At 44.1% G+C, this 14,534-nt stretch overlaps 1 protein-coding gene across 5 annotated transcripts in view; it reads left to right on the top strand.

The window, feature by feature from the left end:
• The first annotated feature begins 3,837 nt into the window (after positions 1-3,837).
• Positions 3,838-14,534, top strand: part of Sptssb (serine palmitoyltransferase small subunit B) — a 31,231-nt gene continuing 20,534 nt past the window's right edge. For 2 of the 5 annotated variants that reach the window (XM_060378436.1, XM_021648051.2), the window contains exon 1: positions 4,112-5,694. Coding sequence is in view for 1 of the 5 variants with exons in the window: in XM_060378433.1 (XP_060234416.1) it covers positions 3,939-4,544 (606 nt within the window). In the remaining 4 variants the exon portion in view is untranslated. Of the gene's footprint in view, positions 5,695-14,534 lie in introns of all 5 variants that reach the window. The other 3 variants (XM_060378433.1, XM_060378435.1, XM_021648050.2) reach the window with 3 other exon arrangements.

The following is a 14,534-nucleotide window of genomic DNA, read 5'->3' as shown; positions in this document are numbered from 1 at the left end:
AGTTTTAACACAGAATTCTACCTGACTTTCAAAGAAGAGCTAACACCAATAGTCCTCCAATTAGTCCACAAAGTAGAAAAAGAAGGAACACTGCCATAATTATTTTATGAGGCCACAGCTATCCTACCACCAAAGCCACACAAAGATTCCACAAAAAAAAGAGAATTACAGACAAATTGCCCTCATGAACACTGATGCAAAAATACTCACAAACCAAATCCAAGAACACATCGAAAACATCATCCACCATGATCAAGCAGGCTTCATTCCAGAGATACAGGGGTGGTTCAACAAATGAAAATCTGTCAATGTAATCCACCATATAAACAAACTGAAAAAGCCTTTGACAAAATTCAATACTCCTTCATAATAAAAGTCTTGGCGAGATCAGGGATACAAGGCACATACCTAAACATAATAAAGTCAATTTACAGCAAGCTGATAGCTAACATCAAATTAAAAGAAACTCAAAAACAAAATCACTAAAATCAGAAACAAGACAAAGCTGTCTACTCTCTTTGTATCTATTCAATATAGTTCTGAATTGAGGTTCTAGCTAAAGCAATAAGACAACTAAAGGAGACCAAGGCAATACAAATTGGAAAGGAAGAAGTCAGAGTATCTCTATTCACAGATGCTAGGATAGGATTCATATGCAGTCACAAAAATTTTAGCGGGGACCTCCTACAGCTGATAAACACCTTCTGCAAAGTATCTGGATACAAGATTAACTAAAAAACAAAAAACAAAAACAAAATAGTAGCCCTCAGATACAAATGACAAACAGAAAGAAATCAGGGAGACAACACCTCAAGACCCAGCTATACTACTCTTGGGCATATACCCAGAAGATGGTCCATCCTACCACAAGGATGCTTGCTCAACTGTTTGTGAAGTCTTTATTCATAATAGCCTGGAGCTGGAAACAACTTAGATGCCCCTAAACTGAAGAATAGATAAAGAAAATGTGGTATATTTACACATTTTTTATTTATGTAAAAAAATGGTATATTTACTCAGCTGTGACATCATGAAGTTTGCAGCCATATGGATGGAACTGGAAAAATAATCCTGAGCAAGGCAACCCAGACCCAAAAAGCCAAAAATGATATGTACTCATAAGTGGATATTAGCAGTAAAATAAAGATCCTCACACTACAATCCATAGGCCCAGGGAGGCTAAGTAATGAGAAGGGCTGTGTTGGGGACACATAGGAAGGGTCAGTAGAATAGATTTTGTGGGTGAGCAGGAGCAGGTGGGCATGGGAATGGAAGGGATCAGGCTGGGGAGTGAAGAAAGACAGGAAGAGAATACAGGGAGTGACAACTGGAATATAGAGGCATTTAGGAGGCGATATGAAACCAAGCACGGGTGGAAACTTCCTGGATCCTATGAGGGTGAACCTAGGGAGGTCTCATAGCAACAGCAGATATGGAATTTGAATTGGCCACCTTCTATAACAAGGCAAGGCTCCCAGTGGTGGGACTGGGACACCCACCCAACCACAAAGCCTTCAACCCACACTTGTCCTGCCTGAAAGATGTGCTTGGGTGATGGTAGCTCAGAGCTTGCGAGAGCGGGCAACCAACGACTGATCTAATTTGAGGCCCACACCATGAGAGGGAGCCCATGCCTGACACTGCCTGGATGTCCAGAAATCAGAAGCTGGATAGGTCAGATACTTGGGGCAGAACCAAACAGGACTAACCAAAAGAGGTTTCCTCCAGCAGCTTCTGGGAACAGATGCAGAGACCCACACCCAAACATTAGGTGCTCAAGGAAACCCCATGGAAGGAAGGGGAGACCAGAGGGTAAAGGTCACCAGGAGAACATGGCCCAGAGAATTAGCTAAGCAGGGCTCATACTGGCTCAGAGAAAGGGAACCAACAATCACGGAGCCTGCACAGGTCTTTGCTAGGTCCTCTGCATATATGTGTGGTTGTTTAGCTTGAAGTTTTTCTGAGACTCCTAACAGTGGGAGTTGGGGTGTCTCTGACTTTTTATACTCTTGAGACCCTTTTCCTCTTATTAGGTTACCTCATCCAGCCTTGTTATGAGAGGTTTGTGCTTAATTTTATTGTATCTTGTTATGCCATGTTTGGCTTATATCACTGGGAGGTCTGATCTTATCTGAAGGAAAACAGGAGTGTATCTGGAGGAGAGAGGAGGTCTGGAGTCGGGGGTGCTGGGAGGCGTGAAAAGAGGGGAGGCTGTGGTCGGGATATATTGTCAGAATGTATTGTATGAGGCAAAAATAAATAAAAAATTTTAAAATGTTGCCGTGGTCGTTTTGTCTCTACACAGTAGTAAAAACCCAAACTAAGACAGAGGATCTCTTTTCAATGATTTCATGAGATTTTCAATGAAAATCTCTTTTCAAATGATTCATTTGCTAATGACTGATAAGGATATCCACATTGGCCTATTGATGGAATTATTTCTTTTTAATTTTCAGAACAAACTTCTGCCTCTTATTATCAAGGTGATCTTTATTCTAACACTAGGCTCTAGAAGATTTAGGGTTGGGGGTTTTTCTCTGCTAAAAGGCCTCTCAGCCTAAGCATATGCGTATCTGAGAAACTGGAATCACGGACTGGAGGCAATATCAGGTGTGCGCAGCCTTTTTAAAGGTGTTTGATTTCATCCTCAGAAAAGCCCTGTGAGGCCAGCATCACTCCTGCTTCATAACTGAGTAACTGGGAAGCTGGCAGAGATGCTGGGATGGTTTGTTCAGACCACAGATCTGGTTCCTAGAAAGATGGGTACTTGAACCCATAGCTGGCTTGTTTCAAAGAAATCCTTGCTGTTCTCACCACAGCACCACAGTCAGGTCTGGAAGCTTCAGGAAACACACACTTTATGTCTGCACTTAGCTGACTCCTTAGGGTTGGTGCCTGTGGTGGTCAATTTTAAGTATCATCTAGCACAGCACGTACCTATCAGATGGGACCCTTTCTTCTGTCCCAAGGCTTACTATTTCTTAACACACTGTACCCCACAAATATTTACAATTATTTCATATTAGTAAAAGATCTTTAAGTTAAGGAGATGGAAGTATTAACTGTCCTGATTTGATCTTTACAAACTGCACATGTGTATCAAATATTACCATCCTGTACCATTTCAATTTGTACAAGTAAAATCATATTTTAAAAGTTTGTGATTTTTTTTCATTTGTATTTGATCTAGATTTAGTTTATCATTATTATTTGTTTGATTGGGGCTTGGGGAACTGTGTCTCATGTAGCCGAGGCTGACCTTGAACTCACCACGTACCTGAAGATGATGGTGAACTCCTAACTGTTCTGCCTCTACCTCTGCATGCTGGACTTACAGGAATGCACTACTGCTCCAGACAGTGTAATCCAGCTTTAAAACAGCTTTAGATTTCCAAATATAAATTCTATTTTGCTAATTTTATACTTATTCTATTTCAAAGTGTGATATAGCTTGAATGACTTCTGCCTTTAAGCTGTGACGACCTTTATCCTGTGACTCAGGGCTGTGTTCCTATGGCACACATAGACAATATTTTCTCTTCTTGGGAGATGTCCAGACAACCATGACGGCGCGCCTGTGTGCCCGCTTTTAAAGTATCATACATAGTGGTCTGGACTCTCCTGCCAGCGGTGTGAATTTCCTCCCACCTCCATGGAAAGTGGTTGCAAAAGGTACCCATTTCACGAGCTTTTGGCAGGAAGATCTACATCTCTTTTTCCACCTATGCACAGTGCCGTGGGAGGCGATGTCACAATCTAGTGGGAGAAACGAATAGGAAGAATATTGGTAATCCCTCAAACAGTCATTTCTCAGAGCTTCTCTTGCGCCTCTAAAGTGATCGTGTCCGCCCGGAAAACATTGGAAGGTGTCTCAGGAGAAGCCAAGAGAAAAGAAACGACGTGATTAAGAGACAGAAGAACTATATACACGAGCTGAAATGAAAGACCGTGGAGAGCAACAGCGAGCACGGGCATGTGTTCTGCTGGCTCGTTCCCAGCCCCCAACCACCCTCAGATTTGGGGGATACCCTGCCTCCTGCATGGAGACACCGCCGCCCAATAGCGTGAGGCTCCCTCTGCGTAGCGCCGGAGCTCCCATCCTGCTCAAAGTGTGTCGTGAGAAAGAACAGAAAGCTACCAGTAGCTCAAATTCGCGCTTCAGCACAATCAGCTCAGTGCAGCCTAGGATGCCTCCCCCTCCTGGAGTGGAAGCTGAATGGCAGACGCTGCCCAAAGGTTCATCAATCGAGAGACTTCCGTCCCCGGACGCCCCGGGATCTTGGGCAGAAAACAGTCTCGACTGGATATGCAGGATGAGGAGCCTCCAGACCCTCTGCGCCCTTAGCACCCAGCCACGAAGTCAAATGCAAGCATTGCCCCGGATAAAGAAGATCGATTACGTTCTGGCTGGCTGCGGGTTTCCAGCGAAGATGCTGCGCGCAGGGCAGGCTGCCCAGGAGCGGCTCTGCGCGGCTCTGCGGCACCCAGCCGCCTGCCGACCCCCTTTCCCAGTTTGCCCTCCGGCCGTAGTCGTCTGCAAATGAATTCCCTGCACTTGTGAGTGAGCCCACACAAGTTCCCCAGGCACGATTCTCCTACCTCTTTGCCCTAGGGAAGGGTGGGGGTAGCTTTTCAACCTTAACCTCCCTGCTACTCCGGAGAAGGTGACCGTTTGGGAAGGGGAGGGTAGTTTTCCAGGTTCCAGGGCACCACAATTAGCGGCCAGTGCTTAAGTGGTTTATCTTCTTCTTTCGCCTTTTGACAAACGGTCGGGGGGAGGACCACTACCCGGGCGCGACCCGGGGGCTCACTTTGCAGCCGGACGCTGAGTTTCAGACTGCAGCCTTGTTCAGCGTACACCCGGGCCCCTTCACCCTCATCAAGTCTGCAGGCTGATGGATGCTAACAGGCTTCCCCTGAGCATTGGTTAAAGCCCTAGAGTGCTCACCTTTGCCCCTCCTGTTTATCTGCGGTCGCTGCCTCCTCCTCCTCCTCTTCCTCCTCCTCCTCTTTCTCCTTCCCCCTTGCCTTCCCCTCTCTATCTCTTCCCACCCACGCCCTGTTATCGTCTGCAACACCACCGAAATACGTGCCCCCTTGGTAGAATCGAAGCTCCCCGCCGAAGAGAGGGGGAGGGTGACACCCATCCCCCCCCATCTCTGCCTAGACTCCGGGTTTTACTGCAGCAATCGGAGGTGACAGCGCCACCTCGGTCTCCTCGGAACCTCTCGGAGCCCCTGCTCAGCCCCTCTCCCCAGTGTCGGGGAAAGCGCCCCCTCCAGAGAGACAAATCTCCGGAGAAGTGCGAACGAGCTACAGAAAAGCGAATTTTAAAAATGTAGAAGTCACTGGGCAGCATTTCTCGGAGGACAGCCCCATCTCCCAGGACTGACTGTCAGCGCATTGGAAGTTAGGACCTTAGAGCGAAGGGGGAGGGGAGTGGTGCAGCCCGCATTCTCTTCTGGAAGGAGTCGTTGCAAGACCTGCGGTTGGACACAAGTTTGCGTAAGAGTGTTTTCCTTTTGTCAATTATTAATCACCGGAATCAGTTTGGCAGAACTGGAGTTTTAGCAGTAGTGCAGAGGGCGGGGCCCGAACACCTAACTCTGGGAGCCTAGGCTGCGCCCAACGCAGTGGCAAGCTAACAGCTGCTGAGGAGAAGCCAGAGCATCCAAGCTCACTCAAAGGCAGGAGGTAAGCATCTTCCAAAATACCTATACGTCCAATCCAAAGAAGCTTTCATAACACAGTTTCTGCCTTCGTGGGGGGCCTAGACTGAACTTTAATGCAATGTATCTGCTTATTATTTAACCACATTACAACTTTAAGAACTGAATGGGTCCTCTTGTCATTTACTATTTTGGAAACTAAGATGTTTCACTCTACAGAAGCCAAGCTTTATTATTGGAACTTTTCCAGCCAGAAGAAAATTATTTTAAATTATTTTTATTATCTTTGTGTAGCTTGTTAATACCCAGGGAAATACTTTGGAATGTGCTTCCCTCCCTTCTCTAAGGGGGAATATTTATCTAGTTCCCTGCTCCTCTACTTTTTTTGCCTGTCGGTGAGGTAGTGGCGCACTGAGTCGGCAGGTAAGACAGGTCCAGCAAAGAATGTGTTTCAGTACTTCTCTTGTTTCAGTGTTTTCTCAAGGATGCTTAGGCGATTGTCATGGCAGTCAAAATCGTCAGCCCGTGGAGGAATGTGTGTGAGTGTCCATGGGGAGCAGCGGAGAATAGATGGGGAGTGTCTAGATCCAAGCGTTAGTCCTGACTTGTTTCAGCTGGAAGGGCATTCAACTAGTTGTCAGCCTACACAGCAGCCCAGCCCATGCTCCAATACAGAATTTGAGGAATTGTTAAATCTAAACTTGAGCCCCCAAAGTCCAAATAAATGCTTCCTGGAATTGGGATGTTCGCTTTTGTAAAAGGCTTTATGGCAGTGGTAGTTATTCTGAATCAAAAGATATGAAGATAAGGGGCCATTTTTGCTGGAGAACTTTTAAAATGGTATGTACAGAAAACTGGAAAAAGCTTAATCACTTGATTTTCACATCTGATTTATTCCTGTGCTTCTTGCTGTAGCCATCGTTTTCATGATTTTTCATTGTGATGACTTTGTACATGGATTACTTGGGCCACTGGTTCTCGACCTTTCTGAAGCTGCAGCCCTTTAATACAGTTCCTCGTGTTGTGGTGACCCTCAACCATAAAATTATTTTTGTTGCTATTTCATAACTGCAATGTTGCTACTGTTATGGATCATAATGCGAATGAGGCCCTTCTGGATTTCGCAAAGGGGCTGCGGCCCACAGGTTGAGAAATGCCGACTTGGAACAGCAAACTTTTGTGTTAGACAGACAACCTTATTTTCAAACCTTTCTAACAACCATTTAAATGTAACAAATTAAAAGTGACTAGTTAAGGAAAATGCCCAGATATTTAGAATTTTACTATGTATCAAGCAGAAATTCAACCAGTCTTCAAATCCCTACTGTGTATAAGTTAAAATAAAAATTATCCTTTATAAGTCTGTGAACAAACAATTTTATCTAACAAAGACAGTGTAAACTTTTGCAGCTAAATGCACAAGAAGCAGAGTTTTCATCTGAAGTTATCCAAATAGGGTTTGGGGCTGAAAGGATGGTTCAAAGAATAAAGTACATGCAAGCGGGGGGGGGGGGGGGAGGAGGCCAAATTTAAATTCCTAGCACCTACCTAAAAACGCACAGCAGAACGTGCCTGAAATCCCAGAATTAGGAGGTAGAGACAGAAGAATCCTGGACTATTCTCCTGCTAGCCATTCTAGCCAAATGTTCAAGCTCCTGGCTCAATGAGAGACCATTCTCAAAAAGTAAAATACAGAACCATAGAAGAAGACACCAAATATGGACTTCTGCCTTGCACGCCCCTGCACAGTTATGGACACATACACAACCCCACACACAAACACACATGAGCCAGTCATCCAAATAAGACTCAGCTTCTAGAATTATGTCTGTGAACACACCCCTTCCAGAACAATACGGATATTAACCCAGGGAACACAGCCAACGAAGAGGTGTTCCTGCAGAATAATCCGCAACACAGTAAGAACACAGTTCACCTCCCCCGCCCTCCTCCTGCTGGTGGTGGTCCACTCTGGCTGGCTGGTGCTTCACAGCAGGTAATACACAGAGTTCCCTCTCAGCCTAGGATCCAGCCCATAGCTACAGCCTATTCGAAGGAGAACCAGCCACCACCTTCCTCATCTCTCTCAGCTCTGTGTTACAAAAGCTTTCTTTGGAGATGAACTAAGAGAGAAGTCATTCTTCCTCTAGCCAATACATGTGTACCCATGCATGCATGCATGGCCAAAGATGAAAGCCTCAATCACAGAAAGACAAACAGCTCCATTTTAAAGAGGGCAAAGGTTTGAGTAGACATTTCTCCAAAAAATGATGTGCGTAAGAAAGGTGTTTGTCTTTACTTATTAGGAAAATCGACATTATGATGAAATATCACTTCACACCAACCACAACGGCTGTAAACAAAATGATCCATATTGACATTCCAGCCCAGGCCATGTTCAAATAAATAACTTGGGGGTTAGAGGACAATGCAGGATAGCTGGGGCTGAGAGCACAACTCAATGACAAAATACTTGCCTAGGTTTACTAAAGACCCTGGGTTTGATTCCTAGCCCCACGAGTGGAGTGAGAAGGAAGAGGGATAGTTACATCTCTCATGCAGTACCAATTAGAATGTAAAAAAATGATGTAGTGAAAAAATAGTTTGCTAATTCCTCAGAAAGTTATACCTAGAGTTACCAAATAAAACAATTACACTCTTAGACATATATTCTGGAGAACTGAAAGTTTATGTCCACAAAAGAACCGGTACTCAAATCTTCATCACAGTAGCACGAGTAACGGGGAAAAACAAGCAAAGCCTCCAGAAACAAGGCTAGTGTCTGTTGAATGGTGAGTGAGTAAAGTCTGGGGCAGAACAGGGGATATTATTCAACATGCTTCTGAACACTGAAAAGACGATGTTAAATGAAACAAGAGCACACATTGTGTGATCCCCTTTACATAACACACCTCAGACCAGCAAATCTATAGAGACATAAATCAGATCAGCTGCTGCTGAGGGCTGATGTGGGAGATGAGGTGGGGAGAGATGGAAAGTGACTGTTAGGGATACAGAGTGTCTTTGGGAGACAGTAAAATTTTAGACCATGGGAATGGTTTGTAGATATGGATATTGCACTACTGAAGAGCATAGAACCATATATTTAAACTAGGTTAATTGTATGATATATGAATTACAGCTCAGTGAGGCGTATTATTAAGAGCCTACCCAAAGCAAGCAGGCCTTGTGGCTCTCACCGGTAACCCCAGCGTGTGGGAAGCTGATGAAAAAGAACTGCAAGTTCGGAGATCCACCAGAAAAAAAATTAGCAAGACACTATCTTAAAACACAAAGGGCAAACTGGTGGTGCACACCTTCGATCCCAGCATTTAGGAAGCAGAGGCAGGTGGATCGCTGAGTTCCAGGACAGCCAGGACTATTCAGAGACACTCTGACTCAAAAGGAAGCAGGAGGAGGAGGAAGAAGAGGCTGAAAAGATGGCTTGGCACTCAAGAGCACTGGCTGCTTTTCCAGAGGACCCAGGTTTCAGTCGCAGCTCCCACCCGGGGACTCAGAACTGTCTGTAACTCCAGTTCCAGGGAATCAGATGCCCTGTTTTGGCCTCTGTAGACACCAGACACACATGTGATGCACATAGATGCATGCAGACAAAACACACATCACATAAAAATAAATAAATCTTAAAAAAAAAGATACAAAGGACTAAAGGAGTGGCTCAATCTTAGAACATTTGTCTACTGGGTACACAACCCTGGGTTCAAGCCCCAGGACCAGAAAAAAAATGACACGAAGCATTGAAGGAACAAATGAATTTAAAACTTTTGAGTTCATAATTTCCTATGTGTCACTAAACCAGTATGAAGGTTTTTTGTTTTTTTCTTTTGGTTTTTGCCCAGTGGCCATATGGAAATGTATGAAATAATTAAGGGTGGCACAGGAGTTGCCCAGCTGTACGCCTTACGTAAGTTTGCATTCCTGCCCGAGCTTTTCTTCTATTCAGAAATAAATCAGATGCCATTAAATCCTCCTCATAGGGGATTTACTTCCAATACAGAATTTATTTGGACTCACCATCCATTATATTAACCCAGGACCTGGTGAGACTAGTTATCCTTCTTGCTTTCAGGTAAATCTAGTCTTTATCAGCTATTAAGGATAATTTAAATTTACTATGTCCCACCCTGGCTTACAGAGGAAGGTACCTGGATCTCAGCAGAAAGTGGATTTCTAACTCAGCTTAAAGCAAGTACCCTAGACCAGAACTGAAAGCCAGAGGCCTGGAAGAGCTGGGAAGCAGCTACTGCAGTCCTCACAGCACACTGATAGGTTCTTGCTAGAAAGCGTCGACTGTAACTCTGCCAATCCCCAGTGCACAGGCTCCTAAATAATTAATTCATTCCTCTATTTGTCTCTTGTGTTTTGAGTTCCCACAGCTTCCTGAGCCTGTCTGTGCTAAGGACCATGGGATGGGGCCGGGGGGGGGGGGCAATGCTTTGTCGAGACTGAGTATAAAGTTAGTGTGTCTTGGAATCCTGTGGGGAAGAAAGCAGCAGCATGGGTTGCCAGGACACTTATGAGCGCACTGAGCCAAACTGTGCCCTAAGCTGTATGGATTAAAGTCTTCCTGCTTTGGGAAGACTCCGTGAGTTTCTTTTTCGATTACACAGCCTTGTCCTTTCATGTGCATATTTTTAAGAGTGTGCCAAGCTGATGGAAGTAGATTCTACCTATCATCATCATCATCATCAACACCACCACCATCATCATTATCGTTGTTGTTATTTATTTAATTACTTTACATCCCAATTTCAGCTTCCTCTCCCTCCTCCCCTCCCCTTCCCCCTATCAACACCTCCTCCTTTTCGCCTAAGAAAAGGGGAGGCCTCCCATGGATATCAAACAGTCTTGGCACATCAACTTGCAGGGGGACTAGGCTCATCTTCTCCTACTGAGGCTAGACTAGGCATCCCAGTGAGGAGAAAGGGATCCAAAGTCAGACAAAAGAGTCAGAGATAGCTCCCACTGTTAGGAGTCCTGCTTGAAGATCCTGCTACATAACTTTGTTGTCACATATATGCAGAGAGCCTGGTCTGTCCCATGCATGCTCTCTGGTTGGTTGTGCAGTCTCTGAGTGCCTATGGACCCAGGTTGGTTGAATCTGTGGGTTTCCTTGTGGTGCCCTTGACATCTCTGGCTCCTTGACTCCTTGCTCCTGCTCTCCTACAGGATTTGTTTGGCTGTGGGTCTCTGCATTTGTTTCCATCTGTTTCAGTCAGAGGTGAAGCCTCTCTGATGACAGTTTTGCTAGCTTCCTGTCTGAAAGCATAGCAGAATATTATTAATGGTATCAGGGGTTAGCTCTCTCTCATGGCAAAAGTCTCAAGCTGGACTAATCATTGGTAGGCTTTTCACTCCATGGATGGATGGACATTTCTGCTCCATCTTTACTCCTGAACAGGCAGGACAAATTATTAGTAGAAGGATTTTTGGTTGAGATGGTACCCTATGGAAGTCTTCTCTTGGTTATAGGAGATGATGGCCAGTTCAGGCTCCATAGTCCCATTCTAGGAGCCTTAGCTAGGGTCATCCTCATAGATTCCATTGCTCTAGGTTTCTAGCTCATCATGGAGATGTCCCACTCCGTTCTAATTGTCTCTCCCAGTACTATCTCCCTTCATCCTCTTCCTACCTGATCCCTCCTGTTCCTGTCCCCACCTCCTCTCCCATCTAGTGCCCTTCCTTCCATGCAATCTTTAACTGCCATATTTAGTGTCATATTTTGTCCAGTTAGAAGACTTCCATTGGAAAAATATTGTGTGTCTGTCTGTGTGTCTGTACACATAAAGGTACAACCTAGGTTGTCAGGGGACAACCTAGGATGTCATTCTACAGGGGAAACCCCCCCACACACACACACACCTTGAGACAGCATCATTCACTTGCATGGAACTTGCCATATAGACTAGGCCGGCCGGCCAGTGAACACCAGGGAATCCACCTGTCTCTAACCTCCCAATGCTATGATTAAAAGCATGCACCATCACCACCACCCCTATTTTTTGGGAGGGGGGGAGCTTGAATTCTGCATATTTAACTCAGGTTCTCATGGCTGCTCTTTTACAAACTGAGCAGTCTCCCCATCTGTGATAAAGAATGATTTTAATATTAAATCATTTGTCCATACATTAAACACATGTAGGGTAAGTTGGTCATGTCTCTTCATTCTTAGGGAAGGGTGCGGGAGGAAAGGAAGGGCACCATATATTTCTATATAACTTAGGCTGGCCTTGAACTCATAATACTCCTGCCCAAGGCTATACCAAGGGCTAGGATTATAGATCTGCACCACAATGTCTGGCTTGATCCTTACTTTTAAATATCACTTTCATTCAGGATTGATATTACATATATTCAGCAGACACTTACTACACATCTGTACTGTACCAGGACACTCTGGGGCCTCAGAGAAGTAATAAACACAGAGACAAAATATCTCGCCTTTAAGGTGCTTATATTCTGGTGGACACTTCAGACATTAATAACAAAAATAAAAGGCAAGTATAAATATATAAAGAGATAAGAGCTCTTGGGGAAAATAAAAAGGGGACAGGGATAGTTTTAAACTGTGGGCTCAAGCTAGAAAGAAAGATTGTGTAACTCTGGACTATAAAAAGCATGCACAAACCTGCCCTATGATGCCAGAAGGAACTATAAGGATTTCCAACTTCAGATAAGCTTCTGTTTTCATGGGTGAGTTTTTTTTTCCCCCTTTACATTGGTTTCACCCACCAGCATTGTTTTTCTACCTACATATCCCATTGTTTCCTAAAGGAAAAATTATTCCCCATGATACCAACTAGGTACAAGGAAGATACAATCCAACACCTGCTTGAAGAATTGCAACTGAACTATTAATAAAGCCGTGTCTTTTAAAATAAGATTTTGTTAATTTTGTGAGAATTTCATACATGCCTACAATGTATTTTAATCATATTCAATTTCCCACTCTTCCTCTTAAGTCTTCCCAGATCTACAGCCCCCCTAACCCCTTCCTTATGAGACACTGAGTTCATTTGTGCTGCCAATATACTCAGTGGATCCATGAGTACAGTGATCAACCTACCTGGAGCTACACCCTTAAAGAAAACTGAATATTCCTTCCCCAAACAGTGTCTTATAACAAAAACTCTCACTCAAGGACATCATCCGCCTGGCCTGTCAGTTTCTTTCTGGCCCTTTCTGTTCAGTGTCCTGAGGGGTTGTATATAAATAATGCAGATTTGGTTCCTCAAAAATAGTACCATTTAGAGAGTGGAAGAGAGTTTGAAGGGAAGAAAACATTGAGAGCCATCCTGGGAAGGCAATGAAAGGGTGCCTCTTTCAGAACTCCACAGAGCGAGCAGAGCATGACACCCCACAGGTCAGCTGTGGGAGAGAAGAGGAGAAGCCACCCACTGTTCTGGAATCTCTACACAGGTACCTGCTTTCAAAGGTACCCGAGGAAGCCTTGTTCTAATAATATACAGTAGGTGTAGCAATGTTTCTGGAATAGAGCTTTTTCAGGTCTGGTTTAAAAGGAGCAGGGATAGGATTTTATAAGTCAAAGGGAGCATTTATGTGTAAAAATGCTAAGAGTAGAATAGAAACAAGTTTGTTTTTAAAAAAGAGCTATTATAATGGGACATTAGAATTCTCATTTAGTTAACATGTTTTAATTAAGCAACTATTGTATTCTAATTATGGAGGAAAAACAAGACAATAGAAGACTTCATTTAAATCTTTTTTTTCTAGACGGCTTTGTGTGTGTGTGTGTGTGTGTGTGTGTGTGTGTGTGTGTGTGTGTTACTAGAAACTGAACATAGGACTTCACTGATGCTAAGCAAGCACCTTGCCAACTGAACTATATCCCAAACCCAATACTTCATTTGCTACAAAATGGATGAAGAACATGGATAGAATTTTCATGAAGGCGCAGGCCTCCCAACCAGGCTCTGACAGCCTTTATTCACCCCCTCCTATGCCCCGGCTTACTTCCCAGTCCTAACGTTTACCACAGGGATGGGAGACACTTGCCTGATTGTCCCTCCTCTCAGGACATGGCCTGGAGACAGGAACCTTGTCAGTCTTGATGAACTTTATGCCCTTCTTATATCTTGATTGAAACAGGTCGGATGGATGGATAGATGGATGGATGGATGGATGGAAAGATGGATGGGTGGGTGGATGGATGAATGAGCCAACAAATGGATGGTTTGCTGGGATGTGGGCAAAGTTCTTTGTATAGCAAGGCAATGTTGCAGAGCAGTTCAAAGTATGTGCCCTGCAATTTAAAAAATAAAAAATAAAACTGGGTCAATTTTTAAATTTACTAATAGCTCCATTTCCATAAAGTGAGCACAGGAACACTGCTACCCTTGCAGTGTTGATAAGTGAAACCTGTAAGGTCTTACCTGCAAAGGACTTAGCAAAATTGTGTAATATAAATTGCTCAGTAAGTATCTACTGCTATTATCAAACTAAAGAGCTTTCAGGTTGGGAATATGCTATTTCAGCGCTATGTCCCTGCTCTTTTCAGCACCATTGTAAGATCAAAGGCTGTCAGTAATGCCAAGCTGGAGCAATCAGGCTGATACCAGGATCAGCGAAAATATTTAAAAGTGAATTTGGAAAGAAATGGAAGTAGCACATTGAACAAGAAAATGAAAAGGATCAGAAAAGGCGAGAAGAAAAAGACACAGGATGATATATACAAAGCAAAAGCAAATTTTCTGCCTTGTCCTCCCTCTGTGGCTGTTCACAGCAGTAAAGCACCAGTTCTGATACGTGCCTGTGCCTCACAGAACACCACAACCAGTGCCAGTGAATGTTCACTGATGTAGAAAGAAGGAAAGAAAGGAAGGA

Source organism: Meriones unguiculatus, chromosome 2, assembly GCF_030254825.1.
Source record: "Meriones unguiculatus strain TT.TT164.6M chromosome 2, Bangor_MerUng_6.1, whole genome shotgun sequence".
NCBI classification, from domain to species: domain Eukaryota; kingdom Metazoa; phylum Chordata; class Mammalia; order Rodentia; family Muridae; genus Meriones; species Meriones unguiculatus.
The sequence above is the reverse complement of the archived record's forward strand: the minus strand, read 5'-3'. Positions and strand labels throughout refer to the sequence as shown.